This window comes from Astatotilapia calliptera, chromosome 17, assembly GCF_964374335.1.
Source record: "Astatotilapia calliptera chromosome 17, fAstCal68.1, whole genome shotgun sequence".
In the NCBI taxonomy this organism is placed as follows: Eukaryota; Metazoa; Chordata; class Actinopteri; order Cichliformes; family Cichlidae; genus Astatotilapia; species Astatotilapia calliptera.
The window spans coordinates 31,230,465-31,256,140 of record NC_137438.1 but is presented as its reverse complement, the minus strand read 5'-3'; the positions used below and the strand labels follow the sequence as shown (position 1 = coordinate 31,256,140).

Below are 25,676 nucleotides of genomic sequence, written 5' to 3'. Positions count from 1 at the left end.
TCTCTCTCTCTCTCCATTCATCATTAATGAAACTGCATTAAATATGCATAGTTTCCACTGGCGTGCTCATGGGGTGACCCAGACTCGATGCCATGGAGGCATATAAGCTCGCAAGAAAAACCTGATCTGCTGACACCTCTACCAGGAGATGGGTTTTTTTTTGTTTTGTTTTTTTAAAGAAGCTGCTTAATAGTGCAACTCTAGTAGAATTGTATCTTCTAATTGTGAAATCTAAAAGCAGGTGACATAAGAAACCAGCAACCCTGTGAAATTGGTGCAGTCTGACCTTGGAGTGCGTTTGTTTTGATCTGTGTTCCCAGATCAGATACAAATATATCTTGTTCTTACAGTAACAGCACTCTCTATCATTGTCTGATATATTTTCTTTCTGGTGTCTGCTGTGCTTGGCTCATACAGACCACATTGCTTGGCACATAATAGCATATAATGGCTTATCCACTCCTCTGACCTCACGCACACCCTGATAAACACGATTAGTCCTCGACACGCACCAACACTCTGCAGGTCTATTGATCCCTCTGATCCCTGTGACAGTAACAAGTGGTGCACCCTTCATTTCGCCCTGCCCTTCCTCCTGTGTGTAATATTGGTAAATACTAGCTGCTGGTGCATATTATCCTATCAGGGGTTTTTGTTAGCTGTACTCCAGTTAAGAGGTAATCAAGGAAAAGAACAGACAGGACGTACTGTAGGTGTAATGTGTTCTTGTTGCTGGTTTTATGTGATCTGTACATTTCAGTGCATTAAGTGTTTACATCCCTGTTAACTTGCTGTAGTTCTATCTGTTATTAAAACATCCAAAAAAGTCTGCAGACTGAGAGTCGGGGCACAGCAGCACTTTATTAAAGTAGATTGCTCAGAGTGCAATAATTTATCCTCCAACATAATGGCTGAACTGCTCCTCTGTTTGGGACTCTATGCTACAGCAACACCAAGAAAACTGAAGTGGTTGCTATAAAGATGGAGACTAGTTCTGTGACCATTCAGTCACTTGGTGTCTTGAACGTGACTTCAGTGCATTCAGATACCAAGGAAACGTTTGTTATACTGCAAATATTAACTGATAAATTGCTATAAATGGCAAATCTATTCTTCTCTACATGCCCAGAAATCCATATTAAACAGAAATTCACATTAACAACTGAGTGACATAGTTACTATTTGTGAAAGATGGAGATTTAACCACAAAATGACACAGGCGCTCGGCAACCTTGCTTTTATATCGGAGTATAACTAAAATACAACCAGCTGAAACCAAAAGTTCTTAAAGCATTAGAGGAGAAAACATCGATTCACCAGGTTCAGACATCTTTACAATCCCGTTACTGGAGTGGATTTCTCCTTATGGGTCTGATTTACTGTGTTTTAATGGCTCACTTTCAGATCCGTCCATATCTGTTGTATTTTCAATAAATTCCAGCTAGTTTTATGAGACTGTGACAGTTCCAGTTGTGAAGCAAGAGCCTGAAATCTTGAACTCCCACACAAAACAAAACAAAGCTCTAACCATAATCGTGTGTCTCTGCAGGCTTCCTGTTATGAGATATAATGAGGCTGTAGGTAATGGGGATGATGCAGCTAGCAGATGAAGGGCGGATTTCATGCAGAGAATGAAAGTAGATCAAGCTTTATTCATAAGTTTGATTGTTCAGAGGCAGATGGTCTGACACTAACCTTTTATTTGCTCTGCAGTCTTTATCAGAACAGAAACTTTGTGTGTAAAAGAAACCTGTTGTGGTTTTCAATCATTACTACTTTTTTTCTGTAAAGTCTGCAGAGCATCTTGTAAGATTAAAGCTTGTACTAGGTTTGTGTTTACTGCTGGTTTCTTCACTGGATTTCATAATTAATACCTTGTTTGTTTTTATTTTTCCAGATTGGCGCCTATGACCAACAGATATGGGAGAAATCAGTGGAGCAGAGAGAAATAAAGGTCTGTTTCCTCCACACTTCCATGTTTTGGTTTGGTTTTTTGCTTTTTGCCATTTTCATTTTCCTGTTTTTCTCCTTCTGGTCTCTGCTTATTCATCCTTCATGTCTTGTGGTTCCTTTTGCATTATCGCTTCAGTTTTTATTCTGCCGTCACTTTTCCTATGTTTTCTTTTCACTCTTTCCTTTCTGTCCTCCTGGCTGTGTGTCATCTGCCCATTTGTCCTCACTTCACCTCCATCCTCCTCCTCCTATCATCTTTTTCTCTTCCTCTCTTCAGTTTATTTCTCTGGTGAGTACACAGCAGGGAGGATGTTCCTCCTGTTTTCCCACAGTGCATGTCTGCTCATCGTACGCTGTAGACAAAATAGACTCTTATTGGTTACTGGTTTGTTATCACGTAGTTTTCAGGGTCACAGCTGCATTCCTGTGACCAGTCAGTGTGGTGTGTTTCTCTCATCACAGACCTAACAATGTGCATCCTCAACATCTAGTTCACAGTAGCAATGTGCACATGTGACCTCAGTTACCGTAACAACCAAAAGATGACACCTTAGTGCAGAAATTACTATACCAACATAGGAAGTTCAACCTCTGATCTTTTGACCTTTTTTAAATCAGAAAAGTTTTCTTGCATTTAAACTTCCTGTAGTTTTATTTTTTTTTATTGAAGGAGTTATTAAAATTTCATATGCATTGAATCGGCCTCAGATGAGAGTTTTGCTATCTGACAGATCTGTGCTTCTATCACCCTCCATCCCTCATATAGTACTTCTTAGAGAAATAGACTTTTTAATCAGCTCAGTACGCGCACATACGCACGCACGCGCACACACGCGCGCACATGCACACCACTGACCTTGGTTTATGTCTGTTAAGCAATGGTTTCCCAGAGTCTGCAGCTGCAGCAGGAAGTACAGAGCGCATCTTAGTGTGGTACTGACACAAGATGCTCTAACTCCTAAGTGTTAATTATACCGTTTATTGGCTCATATAAACTCAACCAATCGGCATCATAAATCTAGAGAAACGAGTCTCTTCATTCTATTTTTAGCAGAAGACGACAGCTTATCTCACTAGAGAGGAGAACTGCTTTTATTCTTATCACAACCCTGATGATCATAGCTGCAGTTTATTTACAAACTGGAAAGAAAGTGTATTTTTGGATTACTTAATGATTTAAAGACCAATGCCATTTTATTTAATTGGTGTTAAGCCTTATTGTTACAACACAAACAATAAATGCCATTTGTCACTCATGAGCACAATCTGTTCATACACAATAAAACATCAGATACAGGAGCTGAAATTGTTTTGTTTTTGTTTTTTGTTTTTTTTTTAAACAATGTAAACTCTTATTAACAAAATAAAATTAGGATTAGAAAGACTTTACGTCTCAGTTGGGGTTGGTTATTAAACTTAACCAAACCTAGCGTGAGTTTGTTAATAGTAGAAATGTCTGGAGAAGAACCCAAGCTGCCCCCTGCTGTGCAGGCAGGAAACTACTGTTACTACTGTTTGAGGGCTAAAAACAACTTGAAATGCAGCCAAGCATCAGCAACAAAAGAACAGATGAAAAGCAGTGAGAGAAGTGGTGATTACTGAATGCAAAGAGTGTTTGTAAATGTTAGATTTAAATAAACTTTTGTTTTGTACATATTTCACAGTCAGTCACAGAAGCAATGTTTAGCTTGTGAAGATAAAAGGCTTTTCACAGCATGGAGATAAGTGAGCTGAGGCCAGGCGAGATGCTCGTGAAGGACTTTACTGCTGCAGTAAAGACTCTACCTGCATCTACTTTACTCTCTTACACACATGCGCGCGCACACACACACTATATTAGCATGTAAATAGTGCTATTTAAAGATAAGAACCTTCACCGAGGCTCCATATCAGACCATTCGCTGATAACAGAACTTGATTGGCTGCTATGTAAATATTAGCATGAGCTGAGCAGATTCAGGTGCACCGCTTTATGTGGTATTTCACAGTACTCTTGGATATGTCTCACATTGAAATGTGCAGAATTTGAATGGACTTACTTAAGGACTTAAGGACAGTACTAGTGTTGATAGAAAACCAGGTTTCAGGTGATACCAAGACTAAAAATTGTACTCTCAGAAAGCCCAAACTTAGATCCAGCTGCAAGTATAGACGAGGAATACATTCAGTATGAAGTGATTACCTGTGATTTCCGAACTGCATGAACATAGTTATATAAAGACCAACACCATACCTCCCTTATTTTTAAACTTATGGGCTTTTTCTAGCAGCATGTCTGGATTATGGCTACGTTTGGAAAGGAGCTGCCAGAAAACTGAGACTCCACAAAAGTGGAAAAAGATGCAGGAATCTGGTGACTGACTAAAAATAAGTTTAATGTTTCAGCAGTAATTATGATGTAGAGTAATCGGAGCTTCTGCGGCCGTCTTCCTAAAAATGTTTCCAGAGATTTTGCGATGTGCACAATCTAGCCCTGAAAAACCAAACGGACGAGTGCTTGCCAGGAAAGATGTAAAAGGATACAGTAAATCTAGATACTCTTGCACGTTTCCACTTAACTCTAGTGTTAAGTGGAAACGTGCAAGAGTATTCAAGAGCTGAAGAACCTGTTTCCAAACATGTTTCCAGACACCTTTTCTGTGAACAGGCTGGTTCTTCCCAGGAAATCGGAGCCTCAGTGTCACCTCAGACAGGCCTGAGGATATTTCATAAACTTGTGGAGTCCTAAGTTTGAAAAACTACAAGCCTCAACTTTCCTAAAGACCATGACAGAAATGCAATTATTGGTCCTGTGAGATGAGTGGCTTTCCATGAAATTAGTCAGAACTGCTGCAGTAAAGCCATAAGGAGCCCAACGGTGAGCCAAGAAAAAGGCCGTGCACACAGAGGTGCACACATGTGTACACAGCACTGTGACCTCGGCTGTGTTTATAGATCATAATAATTTAATCCAAACTATTGTCGGGCTGCTTACACACTAATTCAGGCATTGTACTTAATCTCTTTCTCTCTCACACGCATGCACACACACACGCACACACACAGGGAGCTTTGAGCTGTGTTAATTTGCTGCCTCTGTGACAGAAAGGTCAAACAAGAGATTCATGTGAATTTTATAATTTATAGTCTCTCATAATGTTTCGGTACAGTTTGTTATCTGAGCTAACAGATAACACACAAAAACAGACACACACACACACAAATGGAGCGTATGCATCATAGGAGGATGTGACAGGCTGGCACAGGAAGTTGGCATGCCACAGGGGAGCGTTATTCCCAGGGTCATAAACTGAACAAAGCACCGTATTTAACTACAGCAGTCAAAATGAGTAAGCGCTATTACACAGTTTGTAATGACAGGGCTGGCTTCAGGGTCTGAGAGGGTATATTCATCAAAAAAAGCTGCACCACAGCACAAGAATCAAAATAAACATTAAAGTGTAGATGCAGTTCTCCACGAATTAATGGATTCTTGTACATGTAAATCTGCTTGATGTGTGTAGATGCATAAACTCTTAGAGTAGAAGCCGTAGCTGTGTGAGTGCACGGTGTGCCTCATCAGACACTGACCACACGTGTGTTTATGAAGGCATAAAGTGCACGAGCAGCGTGTATCCCTGTGAGTATTTGCATATTAATGATGTCTCTTTGTGTTGCACTCACTCTGCGTCTCTCTCCCCCTGCAGGGCTTGAGGAACAAGCCAAAGAAGACGGGACACGTTAAACCAGATCTCATCGATGTGGACTTGGTTAGAGGTGAGGGGGTAAAAAAATGGGGGCTTTCTGCTTAAGGAAAATCCAATAGACCGACTGCAACATTTCCACATGTGCATAAAAGATACACATGTGAACATGAGACGGGCAGCATGGCCGTGCCAACCTCCCGTCGCTGTTAATGCCCGCTCTTTCTTTCTGCCTCGATCCATCCGTCTCATATTCATCACATTTTCAATTATTCATCAGAAGAGTCAGTTTAATCCCCCTTGGTTAGGGACATAATCAAGGCAGAAACGCAGGCAGGGAAAAGATAAACTGAGTCGGGGGGAGGGGGGAGGGATCTGGTGAGATAAAAAAGATAGATGAGGAGGGAGAGGGAGCCTAAAAAGGAAGAAGCGAAGATTAAAAGATTAGCTGAGCTCTAATGTGACTCCTGGATGTATTAACTGATGTGCTTTTCTGCTCACAGCAGAGTCATTTGCTTTAATTAGCTCTCATTAAACTTGAGAATGTGTGTGTGTTTGTTTCTGTTTTCTTATCCTCAGGGTCTGCGTTTGCCAAGGCCAAACCTGAGAGTCCATGGACGTCACTGACCCGGAAGGGCATCGTTCGAGTCGTCTTCTTCCCGTTTTTTTACAGATGGTGGATCCAAGTCACCTCCAGGGCCATTTTCCTCTTACTGCTGGCACTCTATCTGCTGCAAGGTTGGTGTGAGAGTGTGTTTCTTTTTTCTTTTCTCACAACCCACAATCTTGGTGCTCTCAGTGGAGTGGAAATGCAACTCCTAAGTAAACTGTGGGACGAGTTGTTTGTTTAGTAAGATGTCAGGGTGAACACTCTCAACATCTGTAGTGGGTGTACAAATAAATAAATCCTGATTATTTGTTGAGTGAGTGACCTATTGCTTTGTCTTTATCTCCTGTCATATATTTGCTCTTTACATTTAGATTTGATCATATTAAACATGACCAAACTTTCAAAGAATGAGGTTAGTGTATGTACAATAATCCTGATTTTATTTTTTTTTATTTTATTCTTGGATATGCACAACATCAGAGGAGAAGTCTCCTTATATGGTCATCTTATGTATCAGTCGCACAGACTTAGACGACTCCCTGGCAATCTGCTGTTACTAGAGAAAATGTATTCTCCAATTGGTTTGCAAGTGGTTGCCAGCTGTCAGTCACAAAGGGTGCTGCACAAGAACCTCATGATTACTTTGGTCTAGCAGATTGTTCCGCTTTGATCGGTTCTGCGGCTCCTGATCTGCCGTGTTGCAACATTGATGTCGCAGCTGGGTTGAAGCCACGCGTGTATGATTGTATTGGTTTTTACTGCCATTTGAAAGAGATTCTGGGACAGAGGCTCAGAGAGATGCAGATATAGAGAGGGAGAAGTTGCGATAGTTTGCAGAGCGTTTTTCCACAAGTCTCATGTTTTCAAAGTCTTTGCCTCTAGTTTTGTCTGAGTGGTGACACCTATGGTTCAGGAGAATAGGCACACACATTTCTACAGAGAAGCCCCAGCTCTCTGTTATTGAAAACCTTTGAAGGGTTGCCAATCAGAAGAAAGTGGTTTTAAAGTGGTAGGAGCTACAACAGTCTGGAGGATAAACCAAGGCCTCTTATAAGACGCAAATGTTCTGAACTGTGAATCATGCAAAGGTACTCCAGCAGACTCCCAGAATAAAAACATGGAGCTGACTATAAGGGTAATTTATTCCTCTTCTTTAGTCTTCAGTTTAAAACGAGGTTCACAAACTGCTTGAACAGCTGCCAAAGCGCTTGTAAAATAATGTTTTTCCTAAAATGCACAGACTTCTATAAGAAGCACCTCCAGGTTGCACCCACAGATGCACACGCTCACTCGCGCTCTCTGCACAAACACTTTCACGAGCACTGAACGGTATTTTCCACCACCTACATCACGTTGACCTTTTCTACCCTGAAGAAAACACTGTTGTTTTTCATCTCTCCCTCCACCCTTCCTGCCGACCTCGTCTACAGACCACATAAAACACCACACGCCTTCTTGCTGACACTACAATGAAAATAACTTGAAGTGTCAAGCTTTTTTTTTTTTTTTTTTTTTTTTTTTTTTTTTTAAATTGTTGAGCATACACTGGAGGAAAAAAAAAGAAGAAACAAGCAGAGAAGCAACAAATAAAATAGTAACATGGAGGAATGGGATGGAGAGCAGTTGGCCAATCCAGGGGAAGATATTAAAACTCATCAGTTCTTTTTGCATATTTGAGTTGGTGTGTTTTTCTGTTGCAAAACATTAACATTAGAGGAGCTTTTACTCACTTGAGTCACATTCAGACTTTTCTACTCATTTGTTAAACTTGTAGATTAAAACAAGCTGTATGTAATGTGTAGACCTGCAGTTTTGTCTTCAAGCTGCTACTGTTACTTTAATTTAATGTCTGTTTCTGCTCTAATGAATCCTGTTTGTTCATATTTCTCACAGTCGCTGCAGCATTCCTGTATGTGACCATCCCGCAGCCTCATGGGATACCGGCCACCGAGGTGTTTGAAGCCATCTTGCTCATGTTGCTGCTGGGCACCGTCCACTGTCAGATTGTCTCCACCAGGACCCCGAAACCTGCCTCCAGCAGTGGGGGGAAGAGACGCAGGTGAGGAAGGGAGAAGGGCTGAGAAGTATTGCTGAGTGAAAGCTTTTAGGAAGACTAGATGGGGAGGAGGTGAAGGCATCACATGAGATAAAGCCCTTCAGGGACAAAAGAGAGAGTCAGGAAGAGATAAAGAGGAAGATGTGAAATAACAAAGGCAGTATTTAGTTGATATACAAACCACGAGATACCAAAAGAGTGATGGAAAGAAAAATGAATGAAAACCTCTTTTGTTGCTGGGGTGTATCTGACCTCAGTTAATGTAAAGCGTAAAACACTCAAATCTGTACTAAAACACACCCTGGATGAATGTGCTGTCACTTCTTAAAGATGAAATGAGCTCTGTGTGTGTGTGAGAAAGTAGAGTAGTTTGCTTATTGCTGCTGTGTTTTGTAGTGTTTAGATTTGCAGTCTGTGAGTTTCCCTTTGTGTTTTGTTTTTTGTTTTTGGTTCAAGGCTTTTTGGTGTGTGGCTGCTTTTCTGGCTCACAGTAACGTAAAGACAATTTTCAAACTCCTGGGAAGAAAATTGGACCATGCCACTGTTTTGGAAAGGTTTTCTGGGGATACAGAAATAGTGTGCCTCAATACTGAATCAATCTTTGTACTTCTTGTGATTTTCAGGCGACAGAAAACAATCACATTTGATCAAAGAGGAGTTTGTTGTGACCTTTCTCTCTTTTCTTTATCCTACCTTTGGAGACATGTCGTCATATCAATTGACAGCAGCAAAATATTTAAATTAACTTTTTTTTTTTTTTTTTAACCCAGTGATCATCATAATGAACTCTTTGCTTTTAAATTTTAAGAAGCTCTGTCCTGCACCTCTCCTGTGTGTCCTATATTAAAATAATGATAATCAAGTTCTTGATAATAATTTTTTATGTTAATGTCCTGCAAAAATAAACACAGAATTTCAGTTTATCACATTCACAACCCAAAGAACACCAGTGAAACTGGAAGCATCCTATCCCATTTATCATTTTTTTGTTTTGATGCTATTATAGTTAAATTTTAGGTTGTATTATTTCATGAATCTACTTTTGCAGAGTAACAGCCTAGATGATGATTTTGGGAGAATTTGCCTTTGATCTGTTTCAGCCTGTGTGTCCAGCAGGTGCCGGCTGAGTCACAGCACCTTTTTTGAGTTTAGCTTCCTGTGTTAGTTGAACCGTATCATCAGTGTTACGATGAAGGTGCAGCCAGACTCCCGGTGGACACACGGCTGTGGTGTCAGGAGTCTCCAGGTCCGCTCTAAGTGTCTCTCCACTTTTTTCCAAACCGAAGGAAGTTGAGGAAGGCATCTCAGATGGAGGTGCATAGGGAAGGCGACGGGTCTAGCACTACCGATAACACACAGGAGGGGGCGCCACACTCCCACTCAGCCAGCACCACATACAGCCTGGGCGCTTTCTTCCACGATTTCTGGCATGATATCTGTAAAGCTGGGTGTGTATTTTCATTTTCCATCTTCCTACAATGAGATGATGAACATAGGCAGGGCTGGGCTACAGTTTGAATCCATTAATTTGCAAAGAGATCTCTGAATTTCAAACGTTGGGTTTTTTGAAAACAAAAACCCAGCCTTGCCTCAGAGCCTAACCTGGGCTTCTTTAGCTGCAACATCATAACCTAACGTTTATTTAGGAAGGGATGGAGAACACCGTCCCCCTCATTGGTCAACTAAACAGGCAAGCTTGGTGCTGAAATGTAAAGTCAGTTCTGCAGTTTAACGCCTGCGTAAATTCTGCTTCCTGTAGTGCCAAATCTTTCCCTCATTAATGAGGTGCAGGTGGATTTTGCAGCTAAATTTTATGCCAGTAATTTGCTGATAAAGCTATGTTTAAAAGAAGCACTGGGGCAAGAGGCGTGCATGTCTGTGGTGAGTAAAGCCCTAACCCCCATGCTTCTACTTGAACAAGCTTTCAGCAGACCGCAACAGTGTGGAACCTTTTTGAGATCCAAGTAGCTCTTTATTTGGGAAATCCATCCACTGATTATCTGCCACACTCACTTTAGCTCCAAAACACTTTCTTCTATCTGATTCAGGCTCTTTTATTCCAAAAATAGTTTTAGAAAGTATCAGAAAGCAGTATCACCAATTGTACTACAGATAAAACACTGTATTTTAAAATGCAGGTATCTTACTCGATGTCGACTTAGCTGCCATTACAAGCGTTTATTTTGTGTGAATGTTCCACATTACTGTGTTGAATGCATCCTGTTGTGAGTTTGCTATTGCATGTCTAATTTTCTAACTGTAATTATTTACTAGTTTAAGATAATCACAGCCCTGCCACTTCTCTGCTTATCTAAATATGTCTGTTTCTGCACTTTCCCCCCCCCCATCGACCTCCGGTCTGGTTTTCTTTCTGTTCTTCCTCTCCTTTGCTTCCTACCAAAGGTCCAAGAAGTCCAAGCTTTCCATCGATAAATCCACAGAAACGGACAACGGCTACGTGTCGCTGGATGGCCGCGTGACCAATCGCAGTAGCGAGGAGGGGCTCCAGCTCCACGAGCAGCGATGCGATTTGTTAAATAGGGCTGACGAGGTGTGCTGGAACCCGCACACACAGCCTGCACACGGTCACGCTGCCCGCAACAATGGACTGCTGCTGGCCGGTGGTAATAAGGTAACCTATCAGTGTTCATTATTTCAATATTTTAACCCTAATATTGTCCTGGATTTGACTCTCATGTCATTTTGTTTTTAAGGAGCCGGCGTCAGATGAGGCTTCCAGTGAGGAGGACCCTGAAGCGTCCTACAGCGCCCTCCGCAGGGGAGTGGAAAGAATGAACAGTGACTGTGCACTCCGAAATCGCAAGAATACGCACCACTATAAGAAACACTACACTGTGGAGGTTAGCATGGACACATTAACTCCTTCGCAGGAAGCTCATTCATTCATTTATACTGGACAAATTCAAACAAATGACAGTCATTTTCTCCTTTCTGTCAGGATGTCCCCAAGTCTGGTACCAGCTGCAGCTCCAGATGTTCAAGTCTGAGGACTCAGGATTCAGAGAGTACTCGACACGAGTCTGAGACCGAGGACCTGATGTGGGAGGACTTCCTGCACTGCACTGAGTGCCGATCGTCCTGCACGTCAGAGACAGGTGAGAGGAAGATGTAGAAATCATCTGCTGGGTGCTAAAGTCATTTAAACTCAGACGCATACCAGGGTTCATACGGGTGCTTGACATCCTTGAAAAATCTTGAGTTTTAATATTAACTTTAAGCTGTTAGATCCTCAGGCGGGCGTTTTCTGAGCTTTCTGACCAAAATAAATGGAGCATTTCTCTCCCACTACAAACTGTGTGTAAACAGTCTTGGTAACAAAATACAGCTAACACTTGTGAGATGTCATCAGAGGTGTAAATATTACTGCAGATGTTACTATGTCAAAGTTACTGTGACTCAAACATAGAAACATTTGATTTTTTTTATTTCCTTCACCTAATTTTTTAAAGTATTTTATAGCATAAAATATGCTTTGGTTCATATTTAAATCATATAACAAAATATGGATATTACCTGTGACACTACTCATGTCGGCACTTATATTTAGGAACCGATTAAACGTGATCTCCTCCATTTAGCCCCCATTTTTCTGGGCGTGGGTGTTTAACTAGTTAAAAACAAACAAACATCTGTCTCCTATTTTTGTGTCACACAGGAAAGAATCATCAATATCTGATGAAAAAACTTAATTTGGCCTTGCTGTGTATTATTGTGGCGTTTGGTGAAGTTTTCTTGTTTTGTGGGGTTGTTGGTTTTTTTCAAGTGGAGAGGAATGTCTCTAACAAGTTGGTTTGTTTACATTTGCGCATCTTAAATTTTAAGAGAAATGTGTTTTTTGAGTTTGTACACTATATGCGTATATGGCAACCATTTCCTTTTTCAGTGTTTTTGTGTGGTGCATTTTTCTCTGTTTTAACAATAGGGGAACAAAGGACATTTAGGTCGACCTGAGATGATTTGTTTTAATTTTTACATGGTCTTACTGAGGCGATAGTTTTGGGATTTTTTTGGTAATGTGCTGGAAAAGCTTGAAAGTGCTTAAAGAGTGCTTGAAGTTGACTCTGAAAAATGCATATGAACCCTGGCATACCTTCCGATGACTGCGTGTAAATAAGCACTATCGCTGCTCTTCCTCACAGAGGGAGAAGGAGGAGGAACGCCTGTGTGTCCGGCCAAGAAGGAATACAGAGACGACCCTTTCCATCAGGTCTGTAAATGCTCTCACACTTGGAGTTTGAGGATTTGTGGATTAAAGTACTTAAAACTTGAGTAACCAAACTTTTTCAATGACTGAGGGAGGTTATTCATACTCTATTGTATTTCACACGGGAATAGAGGAATCTTGCTACTCTGTCTGTTTGCTATTCTTTAGACCAAATCATTACAATATCACAATTAGAAGAAAACAGTGAGCCACGACGTGCATAACAGTTATGACAAATTCATGGGAGGAAACGTCACATATGTCACTGGGTGGCTGTAGCTCAGGTGGCAGAGCAGGTCAGCCACTAATCAGAAGGTCGGTGGTTCGATCCCAGGCTGCACCCTGGCTGCATGCCAAATATCCTTGGGCAAGATACTAACCCCGTGTTTGCCTACTGGTGGTGGTCAGAGGGCCCGGTGGCGCCTGTGTCCGGCAGCCTCGCCTCTGTCAGTGCGCCCCAGGGCAGCTGTGGCTACAATGTAGCTTGCTATCGCCAGTGTGTGAATGTGTGTGTGAATGGGTGGATGACTGAATGTAGTGTAAAGCGCTTTGGGGTCCTATGGACTAGAAAAGCGCTATACAAATGCAGGCCATTTACCAGGCCAGGCCATAGGATGACTTGAAGTTTAACAGGAATTTTGGTCACCCTACTTTTACCTCCACTTTTAGCAGTAATAAAGCAGAGTAGTTTCACTAAATAGAGTAGAGAAGGTGAAGGTAGAAACAACTAGAGTCAATAATCCAAAACATCAGACGGTGCACAAAAGAGAAGACGATGGGTGGAGACGAGTGTCAGGGGTGATTTCTGACGAAAGGATGGCAGCAAGAGTGAAGGGGAAGGTTTACAAGGTGGTAGTGAGACCTGAGTACGATTATACAGGATTATATGAGAGAGATGCGAAGAGGAGAGAGAGTGGATATATTGGAGAAAGGATGTCGAATATGGAGCTGTCACACAGAAGGGATAGAGAAAGAGAAGCTTTGTGGACATAGTGGAAGAGGACATACAGAGGAGGATAATGGGGATGGGGTGGGATGATCTGAAGTAGTAGTAGTAGTTGCCGTGAGGAGAGGTGTCAGTATTTAATGGTGTTTGGTTTCCCTGCAGGGTCACCTTCCCTGGCTGCACAGCTCCAACCCAGGCCTGGAAAGGGTGAGCGCCATCGTGTGGGAGGGAAACGAGTGCAAGAAAGCAGACATGTCTGTCCTGGAGATCAGCGGCATGATTATGAACAGAGTGAGTGACGCTTTCCATACAAGCAAAAAACACTAACGAGGGCACCATACTCATGTAGTTTGTATGTTTTCACAGGTGAATCTTTACACTCCTGGAATCGGTTACCAGGTCTTTGGGAACCTAGTTTCAGTAGCGCTTGGGCTCACACCCTTTGCTTACAGGTAATCCATACTACACGTGTGGTCAGTATTTGAATAGTGATCCAACTGAAGTCTTTTGAACAGTGACAATCAGCTGTTATGAATGTTAAGAATGGTTTTTCACCAGGACAAAAGTAAATATCCAGAACATATCTGTGAATAATTTTATTTGAGAACGCCAACTCGCCTACCTATGTGGTGGTTTCCACTAGGGCTGCTCGATTATGGCAAAAATGATAATCACGATTATTTTCACTGAAATTGAGATCTCGATTATTTGACGATATTTATTTAACAATAACAATGTATTGAAAATGACTTTAAAGATTGTCAAAAAATAATATAAAATAGTGTGCAAATACTGATAACAGTGCAAATGTTTGCAATATAAAAAATAAATGAAAAATGTAAACATCTATGTTTAGTGAACTTTGCAGTGTTGCTCTGTGGTGCAGCTACGACACCATAGCAAAGTTTACACACTGTGTCTACTTGATCCACGTCTGACTCCGCGAACCCATAATGTTTCCACACCACTGAAGTTTTTTTTACCTCTCTTTTCAACCAACGGCAGTCACTCTCCTCTCCAAATAACTTCTACTTAGCTTTCTGAGCTTCCCTCGGGTCCTCTTAATTGTTGTGACGCGTGTTCGAAATGCAGAGAGGTGCGCTCGATTTGCCACACGGAGCAGCGCGAGAGTAAAGCACGAGGGAGGGGCTAATAATCGGCTTAGTCATTATTAATGATCGTTGAAAGCCCAGATCGTAATCGTGATTAAAATTCGATTAATTGAGCAGCCCTAGTTTCCACAGCAGCATTGTTACTGGTAGGAATTCTAACCATGATTATGCAAAACTGTAATGTTTACTCGTCATAATAGCAGTTTTCATTTTTTTAACTGTGTTTTTTGAAGTTAAAATTCAGTTTGAATGATCATGTTAATGCCTGTGTGTTTAATATTGTTACATGTATCTGAAACAGTTTGGCAAGGTGTCATTTTTAAAAAAATATAGTAACTTAAGAATTTAAATGTGTGGATTTATTATTTTCCGACCTATATCCTTCTTTCCTATGCAGACTGGCTCAGTACCGTGACTTGGATCAGTTGACCACTCTCTCAGCCAATGAGCTTCTGTCTGTGGCGCTGGGGTGTGGGTCTGGTTCAGATGTCCTGGTAATCACCATGGTAACGCTCAGCTTCCTGGTGCGCGTTTGCCTTATCTGGCTCTTCTTCTTCCTCCTCAGCGTAGCAGAGAGGACATACAAACAGGTGCACAGATAAAAACTGTTGTCTGCTGATCGTTTGCAAGTCGGATAAACGGTCCCTGTACTTACAATCACGTCGATGTTTCAGAGACTTCTGTTTGCCAAACTTTTTGGTCACCTGACTTCGGCCCGCAGAGCGAGGAAGTCTGAGGTCCCACATTTTAGGCTGAAGAAAGTTCAGAACATCAAGATGTGGCTGTCGCTACGCTCCTACCTCAAGGTACAAAAGTAAAAGTCTTAAATGTACAACTGGAAAAAATTAAATGTTAAGTAAAGACACAAATGGAGAAACTGTTGCATTTGCAGAGACGGGGTCCTCAGCGTTCGGTGGATGTCATTGTATCGTCTGCTTTCCTGCTCACGTTGTCAGTCGTCTTCATCTGTTGTGCTCAGGTAACTTCTGAAGGTGTCAAATCAGCAAAATATACAAGTTTTTGTTTTAAGTTACAAAGTGGATAAATCATGGAGAGAAATGTTACAAAAAGTGTTGCTCTTGCCCTTTCAACTTTCTGCAGGTTTTTTTCTTTTGTTTATGTTTTTTTAAATACTCAAGTCCCCTAAAATGAGAACCAGTCGATTCATTTATGTCCTCTGTGATGGACATTTGTTTTTGGTCTATATCCAGGGGTGCACATAAGTGGTCCACAGGTGTGCATTCGCTGTCAAAATAAAAGACGCGCACCAGATAAGAAGTTGCAACGCGCGTTTGCGTACATATAAAAGGCACTGTTTTTGTCAGCTAGAGTGGGATTTTCACGGCACATTCTGCACCACATCTCTGTGCGTTCATCATTTGTTTGCAGCCAGCTCACCTCCTGAAACCACTTTTCTGAGAATACGCGCTTCTTTTGAGGTTTGGACTCCTTCTGACATTTCTTTGGAGGTGGAGGAACACCAAAGTAATTGCTTAAAGGAGCTCGCTTCTTCGACATCTTTAAGAGTTCTAAACAAATGTCTGTCCTCCTTCAGAAAATCGTATGTACGCAAACGCGCGTTGCAACTTCTTATCTTGTGCACGTCTTTTATTTTGACAGCGAATGCGCACCTGCAGACCACTTATGTGCACCCCTGTCTATCTTTTGACCAAGTCCTGATGTACTAAATAGAGAACATCGTGGGTTTTTCACTGATATCTCATGTGTTTGTATGGGCTCTTTTTGCTCCAAAGAGGCAGGAAATCACAAAAAGTTCAATGGGAAGATTCCTCTACACGGTTCTCAGAGTATATTAAATTGTCATTCTTCGGTTAGTTGTCTTTAATCTACTTTTTTTTTTAAAAAACTCTAAACTACAGCTCATGGACTCACAGTGACCTGGGTACTAATTATTTCAACACTTCAAGGGAAAAAAAATCCCTTCTAACTAGGAATTTATGCTTCAGCAGGACACCTGCACTGTAGCTACGTCGTAATCACAAACCCCCCTGCAGCTCTACAGCGTAACCTGAAGCACACTTCCTGAGACTGAGACTATATGTCTCATCAAAGCAGCTTGCAACTACTATGCACCATCAATTCTTGCTATTCAAAGTGTAGAATCCTCTCGTCCATGGGAAGTCTGGACCCTCATGTGAACTTCCGGGGAAAAAACAGCCTGCATAAGCCTAATCACACTATAGCTACCCACCAGGTAGCTCATCAGTATATATCATGTAGCCCAGTTTCACTAACCCACTAAACTTTGCTGCTATTTTACTTTTCACTGTTTGTTTGTTTTTTGGCACTGAAAGAATTAGTGTTTTAACTTTCAGTGGCGCCGCCATGCTCGTTTGCACTTAGGAACTGAAGGAGTGTTTGACATCATCAGCTCTGTTTATAAAAGTGATCAAGCAGATAGCACTGCAGGGTAATCCGGCTGTGCCCGTTATAGTCACTTTAAAGATGTTGTAATCAAAAAGATTTTATCTTTACCTGAAAAGCTGTGAGGCCTCAAGATGTTACATAACAGCTTTTTCCACATTAGCCAGTAAAACAAGTTTGTATTGGCTGCAGAGCCTAAACCTGCACATGATGCAGACGAGTCTTACATGTGTTGCACAGTTTCTGCCACCAGGGGTCAGTCATACAATTAGCAGAACAGTCAGCTCAAGTAAAACTGATAAAGAGCAAATATGTGAATGCATCGACCTTCAGAATAATTATTTTGGGACATTTACAGTACTTGTGCTGTAAAAAAGGGAAAATGAGTTGAAAGACACTGCAGCTTGTTACAAATGTGGTGTTTCATATACATTAAAAAAAAAATGTAATTACAGTATCAGCAAGTCTGTTTTATTTTTGGTTTTAGAAACTGAACAGTGTGTTTATCTCTCTTCCTCCAGTTGCTCCATGTCCATGAAACGTTCCTGGACTGTCACTATAACTGGGAGCTGGTGATCTGGTGCTCCAGTCTGACTCTGTTCCTGCTCCGGTTCGTCACTCTGGGCTCGGAGACCAGCAAGAAGTATAGCAACACCTCCATCCTGCTCACTGAACAGGTACACACACACACACACACACACACACAATATACAAGTATGATCAGTGTCGTGTCCAAACTCTGACCCTGATCCACTGCGTTTCTCACAGATTAACCTGTATCTGAAGATGGAGAAGAAGCCAAACAAGAAGGAGGAGCTGACACTGGTCAACAATGTTTTAAAACTGGCAACCAAACTACTCAAGGTACACACACTGTCTCAATATCCTTTCTTGTTGGTCATCTGGCACCAACTGCCCCTGCTTTTACAATCTGACTCTTTTTTTTTTTCTTTTCCTTTTCTCCAGGAGTTGGATACTCCGTTCAGGTTGTACGGTTTGACGATGAACCCTCTGCTCTACAACATCACCCAGGTGGTCATCCTGTCTGCTGTGTCGGGAGTCATATCTGACCTGTTAGGATTTAACCTGAAGGTAATTTTATGCATGAACGCTCTTTAGTCACATGTATCTGTTCACGTCTGTCCTGTGGTGGAAACCCCCCCCCCCCCCAAAAAAAAAACCTCTGTCCTTTGAGGAAGTAAAACAGTAAAGGTGCAAAACAGACAATGTGGACTGAAAATCCTTTTTTAGCACCAAAAATGAATTTTCAAGATTTGTTGGGTTAAAACACGTCATAATCTTGCAGTGTAAATCAAATCCCTGGAAGATGAGTTTGTGATGGAGAAGTACGTGTGCTGAATTCTGACCTATGAGGGAGCAGATGAGCACTAATTTAAAATCAAAGGCAGTCGTAGACAGGCTTTCTTTGCATTAGCTGGTTCAACAAAAACCTGAAATCCAGGCAGAGATGACGGGTGTCACAGCAGCGTTTCTGATTGAGGCAGCTCAGGACGAGCTCGTGTAACAGGGGGTGCTTGGCGTGTGATTTCACTCGTCTTCCTCACAAAAATGGATTAATTGCTGCCTACTTTAGAGATATTATCACGGAAACAGGTGACAGATATTCACAAAAGACAGGCTATAAAAATTCTAATTGTAAAAGCCAATGATGCTGCAAATAAGAGATCTGTGTTGTAGAAAATGTGAATTCATAACTTAATATTTGTTTTTTCAGTGGCTCTTAGTGCTGCCATTTGTCTGTCACATATTCTAGCATATTAGAGCTGATGGATTTAAACACAGGTGCATTCAGGACTGATCGTGTCTCTAAACCTAATGACAGATGTTGAAATCATGTTAGTTTCTACCCAAATTAAAGCAAAATTACTCTTTTCTATTCTGTGTTATATATTAGCTGTGGTTGCAGATTACGATTAGGCATGAAAACATGTGCATGGCCAGCTGAATGCACGAAAAGTTCCTGTGATCATGCATTTTTGCATTTTTCACTGCTGTAACTTCACAGCCTCCTGTGATACTCGTGAGACACAGCTGATCCAGGTTTCTTTTGCAAAATGTTTTCCTTCAACAGAAAAGGTCCAGCTCAGTATTAGCAGGGCGTACAGTACTGTGCAAAAGTGTTTCGCCATGTTGGAAAAACACTTTAGCTGAATCTACAAAAATGATAAAGATAACACAGTTTGATATGAACCCAACTTGACAGAGAACAAAACAAAATGCTGTCAACATCCAAAGAAGAGCTTCGAATGTCCTTCGAGAAACATGGAGAACTATTCCTGGACACCGCTTAAAGAAATTAGAAGAAAGCTGCCTAAGAGAGTTCAGGTTGTGTTGAGGAATAAATGTGTGCAAATGTAGACTTTCAAGCTCATTAGAATTATAGAAACTCTGTTTTTGCCTTTGCCTGTTTTCCGTATTTCCATGTATGTTTGCACATTTCAATAAACTGTTCCACCCATTTCCCCAGCAAACTATAAAAAATGAAGACTTTTGCACACTACTGTAAGTTACCGTGGTGATCGAGGCAGATTTAAATAAAATGGATTTACCTGGCTTCATACTATTGGGTACAGTTTCCAGTATTTAGCAGAGATGTAAACGAAGTAGACCAAATGTCTAATAAGCTGACACCTAATCTGGCTCCTCCTGCAGCACTGTTGATCTTACCTTTGATACCTTTCCTGCGTTTTGTTGTTAAACTGTAGCTGCTCATTGGCTGAATTCTCCGATTCGAGTGTCTGACGTGTGTTCGTTTGTTCCCGTTCACAGCTGTGGAAGATCAAATCATGACAGTGGACTGAGAAACGGCGTCAACACTTCACTCTCACTGACTGGCTGAACGCTCGTCCGACTGGCCCGACCCACCGAGAGACCGAGCCTCAGCCTCGACATATCAGAGTGCTTTGACCTTCAACGTTTCCACTTTGTGCAATTCACAGACTATTTATTTACCCATTCAGTGTTTATACCTAGGCTTTATTTGAATTCTAGTTTCTTTCATGTTTTTGTGTTTTGTGACACAAAGTTCGGTTTTTACCTGTCAACAAAAGTGTTATGAGTGTTTCCCCTAGGTTACCGCTTTGGAGGGGAGACTTCTCGCTTGTTTGTTTTTTCCTCCCCCCTGCTCTAAAGCAAATCTCCCCTGTCGTTTTAGACGGATCAAGACTTGTTGGGATGCTTTTTGCATTTACACACATGAAGTTGGCTTCAACAGGAGTAACGTTATCTTCACTTCACAAACAAAAACACAGTAGTGTGCTTTTTTCCCTCTCGCCCCCCCTGAGTTGTTGGTAGGGGGAACGCTGTGTGAACATAAATTATTATTAAGTGATGGTTGAGGTTCTCAGCTCGATCTGCAGCTTTTCATTTTAACTCATTTGCAGGCAAAAATATTTTATTGTATTTTTTCCCTTTTTTTTTTTTTTTTTTGCTTAAACTGAATGTTATTTATATGTTGAGTTTCAAAACAAAACAGATTTTTAAAAAGCAAACGTTAGTCCAGTGGTTTTATTCAAACAAACGGAGTTCGTCAAACATTTTTTAATTTTATTACAAACAAATACTGAAGGTGTAACATGTTCTTTAAGATAGATAAATGCTCCACACGGACACCTTTAGATCAAGCTGCTAACTGGTTTGGTTAAAAACATTGCTGGTGTCTTGCACCTGTTCACACTCAGGCCACATGCAAATATCTCTTAAGGGAAGTTAACAGTTCCATTCTCCAGGTATTTAAAAGCAAAACAAAACTAGAGAGCAGATGACATTTACCAAAACCAAAAGGGAGAAAAGCGACACGGCCGCAGACGTGTGAACAGAAAGAAGACTGAACATGTCTACAGTTATTCTTCACTATTAGACGGCGTGACCTGAAGCAAGACGAGCTTCAGTGGTTTCAGGAGCATTTCCAGCAATACGCGAGTAGATGGTAACACTTCCCTCAGAGAGCTGACACAGCATCTACTGTGTCCATGAAATTTGCAGGTAAACTGGTTTCAAACGGCTCGACGGTGTCACCCGTCAGCTTTCTTTGTTCAGAACACACGCAAAGCCACGTGTGCTTTATTTCCCAAAGGGCCACATGAGAAACACTGTCGTGGAGGGCTGCACCAATAAGCTGAACTCAAGTCTGCTCAGTATTTTCTCTCTTTAAGCTGCAACTGATAAGAGTAGATGTTACAATTAGGCAATAAAAATGTGAACTGGGGATAGTAGGCCAACATTTTATTGTTGTTTGATTTCAACATTCCCCAAAACTGAAAATAAGTCTAAAGTTATACAAAGTGCTACTGCTACTTTGCTGGTAGTTTAATGGAGCTTTTCAGTTCTTGTTTCTTGTTCAGTGAGAGAGATCCAGTCGGTTTTGGGCCTAAACAAGTGCATTAAAGTCAGATTCAGTATCTGATATTTATTTTAACACTTTGCCCAGACTGAGCCACCTGGCAGCTGTGTGGTAGCTATGTCACCATCTTCAGTCTCACGCTCTTCTGAAAGTAGAACAAACCATTTTAGTTGCAACATCAACAAAAAATAACTGACAGAAATACCACTTTCAGGTCTGGGTTCATTTCAGTCATTTAATGTATTTCTCTTTATGATTAGTCTTGTAATAGCGATTCAAACATACCAAATGACCACACAGCTTTACCTCGGACTTAAGTTCATATTTAGACAATGATAAATAGCCACATCTCATAAAACAATTTTATTACCACTGTATTTAGTTGCACACACATGAGTAAAAAAAATTTTAATTATCATGGGCCACCAATGGTCAGATAATGCCCACATCTGCTCTAATGTATCTTCAACCCGCTAACGTGTCGATTAACAACAGCCAGTATCAATTCATCTCTAAGTTGAGGAAAGCTTACCTTGGGCCCCACCACTAGCTGCTTCCTGTGTGGATGCCCTTTAAATACACAGATGACTGGACCGACAAAGATTTTTGGTAAATCTCAAACTGAAGTTTTAATGTTAAAATGTGAACTGATAACTGCAACTTCTCTGGATACGTCATATAACAGCATAAAAATAGGTTGCCAAAATGTAATGTGTCCAACAGCTCGTTAAGCAGCGCACCTGCATAGCAGATGGTTTCATTATCGACTCCCAGTCCCAGATCAAACAGTTTCAGCTGTCCTAGCATGAAGAAGACAATCCCCAAAAAGCAAAATGTTGGATAAATGAAACGGAAACTCGTACTGGAGATCTCTGCCTCTCCCTTCACTCCACCAGGTCAAATCTCAATTAGAAGTTCATTCAAATAATAAAACTGAACCCTAAATAAAGGCAATCACAATCAACTCAGATATTTTATAAACTGACAGGACTTCACATAAAATGCTGTTGAACGCTCGGAGCTCCTTTAGACGTTGGTGTACACGACACTTCAGTGAAGTCTTTCTTGTGTGTGAACAAAGACATGCACTTTAAAAACACGTTCTCAATGGAAGAAAAGTTACTTTGTATCAACAATATTTTTTACATCACTCTGTGTGATACAGTTTGTGTGTGTCTGGTGTTATAGCGAATGCTAGTTCAGCGTGTGTACTGATGATTTGTGTGAATTAAATCCGAAACGGTACGTGAAGTAATGATGCCCACGGAAAAGAAACAAATGGTTGCCTCGGTTCACTGGAACAAGCTTCATTCATAAAAATGCGAGCATAATCATCTTCAGTGTGTTTGAGGAGGAAGACCAAAGTGCTTTTAATTTAACTGTATTTGTTTGTCTCTTCTGGTTAAAGAATGTATTTATAGCGTTCTGGTTTTAAGAATATTTCCTTTTTGTTCTTTCATCATTTATTTGTACAGGATGTTTGTTCCTCACCTCTTTAGAAAAGGCATGCTCGACTGTTTTTGTTTTTTAGCAACGAGACTTTTGAATCACGTATATGAGAGTGAATCTGAGGAAAGGACTGTGTTATGATGCTGTTTTCCAAAAGTCTAAATATTTACTGTTTTTTCTTGTGAACTGGTCTTTCAATAAGATCTGTTTTTATATGAATAATTAAAAAAAATGGATGTTAAATCCTTTATTCTTTTGTTAACTGTTTGTGTTATCCTTTTCCTTCAGTTGTTTAAATATTTATAGTTGCACTTGATCAACTGCTTCTTACAGCAAAAATATCTAATCAAACAGATCAGTCATCTCTGAATGTTTCCAGACTCTTAAAGAAATTACAAGGAAAAAAACTGCCTAAGAGTTCAGACGGTGTTGAAGAATAAAGGTGCTCATACCAAATATTCACCTTCAAGCTTGTCAATTCCATTTTTGCCTTAATGTTGCCATGTATGTGTGCACATTTCAAGAAATCACAGAAATCACAGAAAACTGCAGGTTTTCTGTCTGAGCAAGCTGGATAGCATAGTGGTACGACTACACGCCTCTGGAGACGGTGTCTCAAGTTCAATTCCCACATGCTGGCATCTCTATCCAGTAAGGTGTCAGCAAAGCCTGCATCAGGTGATAGGACGTTGTTGAATGCCACTAGACAAGGAACCCCAGAGCAGAGGGTTACATGAGCAGTTACTTTGTATTGACATGTATGGAATCTTTCATACCCAACACCCAAGTGTGGGTAGAAGAAGGATTGTAAATCATCTACAACCTAATATTTTAAAACTTGGAACTCAGCTGCAGCTTAAGTAAAGTGTTAACTAACACAGAAAACAAGGAGATTATGTGATGCAATCTCAGTGTTGTGTATATAATAACACTTCCAAAACAAAGTGACTGCTTCAAAAACCTTTTTATTAGAACAATACAGCAGATATAAAGGTCTATTGCAATCAAACACCACCAGAGCGAACTGTGTGCTTCAGACAGTATGCCCTCCCCGAGAGAAATAATTTAATATAAACTAGAGAAAAGAAAAAAAATGGAGATGAAAACAAAAAATTCTTCTTGCGATGCAAAGACGATCGATCAACTTTCATTTTACTTGCACACCTAAAAAGTTTACACATCCCCAGAAACACAAGCTCAGAAGTGTTTTATTGTGCAAGTTGTAAGATTTTGGTATAAACTTGAAAGTTCATCTCGTGTTAATTAATCATGAGCCCTTTAAGTCGGAACGTTTGGAGGGAGGAACGTTTTGGCCCTCGCCAAACGAAACGAAACAACGAAGCAAACGAAAGAAAAGAAACACGTAAAATTAAAGCTTGAAATGCAATAACAGCAGTGAACAAATGAAAATGCAATCCAAAAAAAAGAAAAGAAAGAGAAAATTGTTTTAATATTTGTGGTCTGTGGACATGAATCTCATCAAGAATCATGTAGAAGGAGCAGAAACTAATGATTCCAGTTTATCTAATTCTGGGGCCGTGTTTACAAAAATATTGTGAAAAGTATCATTTATGCGTTTCAATAAATCATTTAAGGAAATATTAGAAAAAATAAACATATAGTGGTGGAGCAAAAATAAGCTTTAGGTTGAATTCAATCAGAGAAAGAAGATGCTACATATTTAGATAACTCATAAATATATAATCATAGTTTTTGATGTTAAGACGAAATCTGTGTTGCTCGCCGTTTGTAAGGTTTTCACGCCTGTAAGTGACTCCCGTGTCGCCACTGGAGACGGCGTACTATGTTTTGATAGGATTTGGATGTTGTGCCAATAAATTTTCTCTAAAACCTCCCCCACCTCGTGTCCTTACACAAAAAAAAGTTACTTGAAGCGCCTCCCACCGAACACTGGAACAAGTGTAGAATTGACACCTCTCCCCCTCGGCTCTAATTGGTTTACCATCTATCATATTTATTCTTGCAATCATTTTTTGTCATTTTTTAAATATATATTTCTTACAAATCTATAACCCAAAGTTTAGAAATCTTATTTACATGGAAAAGTTGTTATTTTTGTTTGGTTTTTGTTGTTTTTTAAATTTTAAAAGTGACTATTAACCCTTTTGTCCGCATTTGCAAAGCTTCACAATGAGAGAAAGAATCAATTTTGCACTCAATTCTTTTTCCCCCCCCCATACTTTCATTTGTTTGCATCCTCTAAAGAGGCAACTTGGAAAACAGCATTCAGCAAAAAAGAAAAAAAAGTAGTAAAAAAAAAACCAAAACAAAAAAAAAATGTTTGGTTTTTTTTTCCTTTTTAAAGCATGAATCACGCTTCTGCTGGAAACCAAACCATTAATCCAAGAAGAGAACGTAGGGAGGTTTGAATGTCTGGTATCCTCCCGGACAAAAGGATTACTTCCTGGAAAGAGTCTCAGAAACTGCTTTTATAAAACACGCTGTCACAGAAGTGGTTTTATAGTCAAAGCAAACGGAGCCAGAGGAAATGGGGACAGACAGGCAGACAGAGTTGGATTTAATCGCGTCCTATGAGAAGGACAAGCCACTTCGGTCTTCAGTTTGGGGGTGAAGTGAGTGTGTATGTGTCTGTTCGTGTATATCTGTGGATGTAAGAACCAGTGCCTGACACAGTTTTCACTGTGTCAGTAAATGATGAAAGGGTCAGTGTATGTTTGTATGTGTGTTAGAGATTGCCATCCTCAGTGCAGCCTCCTCCTGCCGTGAAGCGAAACTCCTGCAGGTTGGAGACGCCGTGGAAGTGAACGAAAGCCCCGGCGACCACCAAGATGTGGAACAACTGATGGGAGTGAAACTGCGGAGGGAACAGCAGGACATAAGAATCACGGTGAAGAGTTTCTAATCCAAACATG

General features: G+C 40.6%; 2 protein-coding genes across 5 annotated transcripts in view; one reads left to right on the top strand and one right to left on the bottom strand.

The window, feature by feature from the left end:
* LOC113009200 (protein PHTF2) overlaps positions 1-23,044 on the top strand; it is a 54,267-nt gene extending 31,223 nt beyond the window's left edge. For 2 of the 3 annotated variants that reach the window (XM_080291657.1, XM_026147384.2), the window contains 18 exons: positions 1,898-1,954; positions 5,640-5,709; positions 6,216-6,374; positions 8,140-8,305; positions 9,589-9,750; positions 10,706-10,934; positions 11,017-11,163; positions 11,262-11,418; positions 12,463-12,530; positions 13,636-13,764; positions 13,840-13,925; positions 14,983-15,175; positions 15,260-15,391; positions 15,478-15,564; positions 17,492-17,647; positions 17,739-17,834; positions 17,937-18,062; positions 19,761-23,044. In XM_080291657.1, the coding sequence (XP_080147783.1) occupies positions 1,898-1,954; positions 5,640-5,709; positions 6,216-6,374; positions 8,140-8,305; positions 9,589-9,750; positions 10,706-10,934; positions 11,017-11,163; positions 11,262-11,418; positions 12,463-12,530; positions 13,636-13,764; positions 13,840-13,925; positions 14,983-15,175; positions 15,260-15,391; positions 15,478-15,564; positions 17,492-17,647; positions 17,739-17,834; positions 17,937-18,062; positions 19,761-19,781 (2,241 nt within the window). In that variant the 3' untranslated portion in view covers positions 19,782-23,044. The remainder of the gene's footprint in view (positions 1-1,897; positions 1,955-5,639; positions 5,710-6,215; positions 6,375-8,139; positions 8,306-9,588; positions 9,751-10,705; positions 10,935-11,016; positions 11,164-11,261; positions 11,419-12,462; positions 12,531-13,635; positions 13,765-13,839; positions 13,926-14,982; positions 15,176-15,259; positions 15,392-15,477; positions 15,565-17,491; positions 17,648-17,738; positions 17,835-17,936; positions 18,063-19,760) is intronic. The other variant, XM_080291658.1, reaches the window with a different exon arrangement.
* Positions 23,045-23,731: 687 nt separating this feature from the next.
* adipor2 (adiponectin receptor 2) overlaps positions 23,732-25,676 on the bottom strand; it is a 28,258-nt gene continuing 26,313 nt past the window's right edge. For both annotated transcript variants that reach the window (XM_026147387.2, XM_080291665.1), the window contains one exon: positions 23,732-25,618. In XM_026147387.2, the coding sequence (XP_026003172.1) occupies positions 25,490-25,618 (129 nt within the window). In that variant the 3' untranslated portion in view covers positions 23,732-25,489. The remainder of the gene's footprint in view (positions 25,619-25,676) is intronic.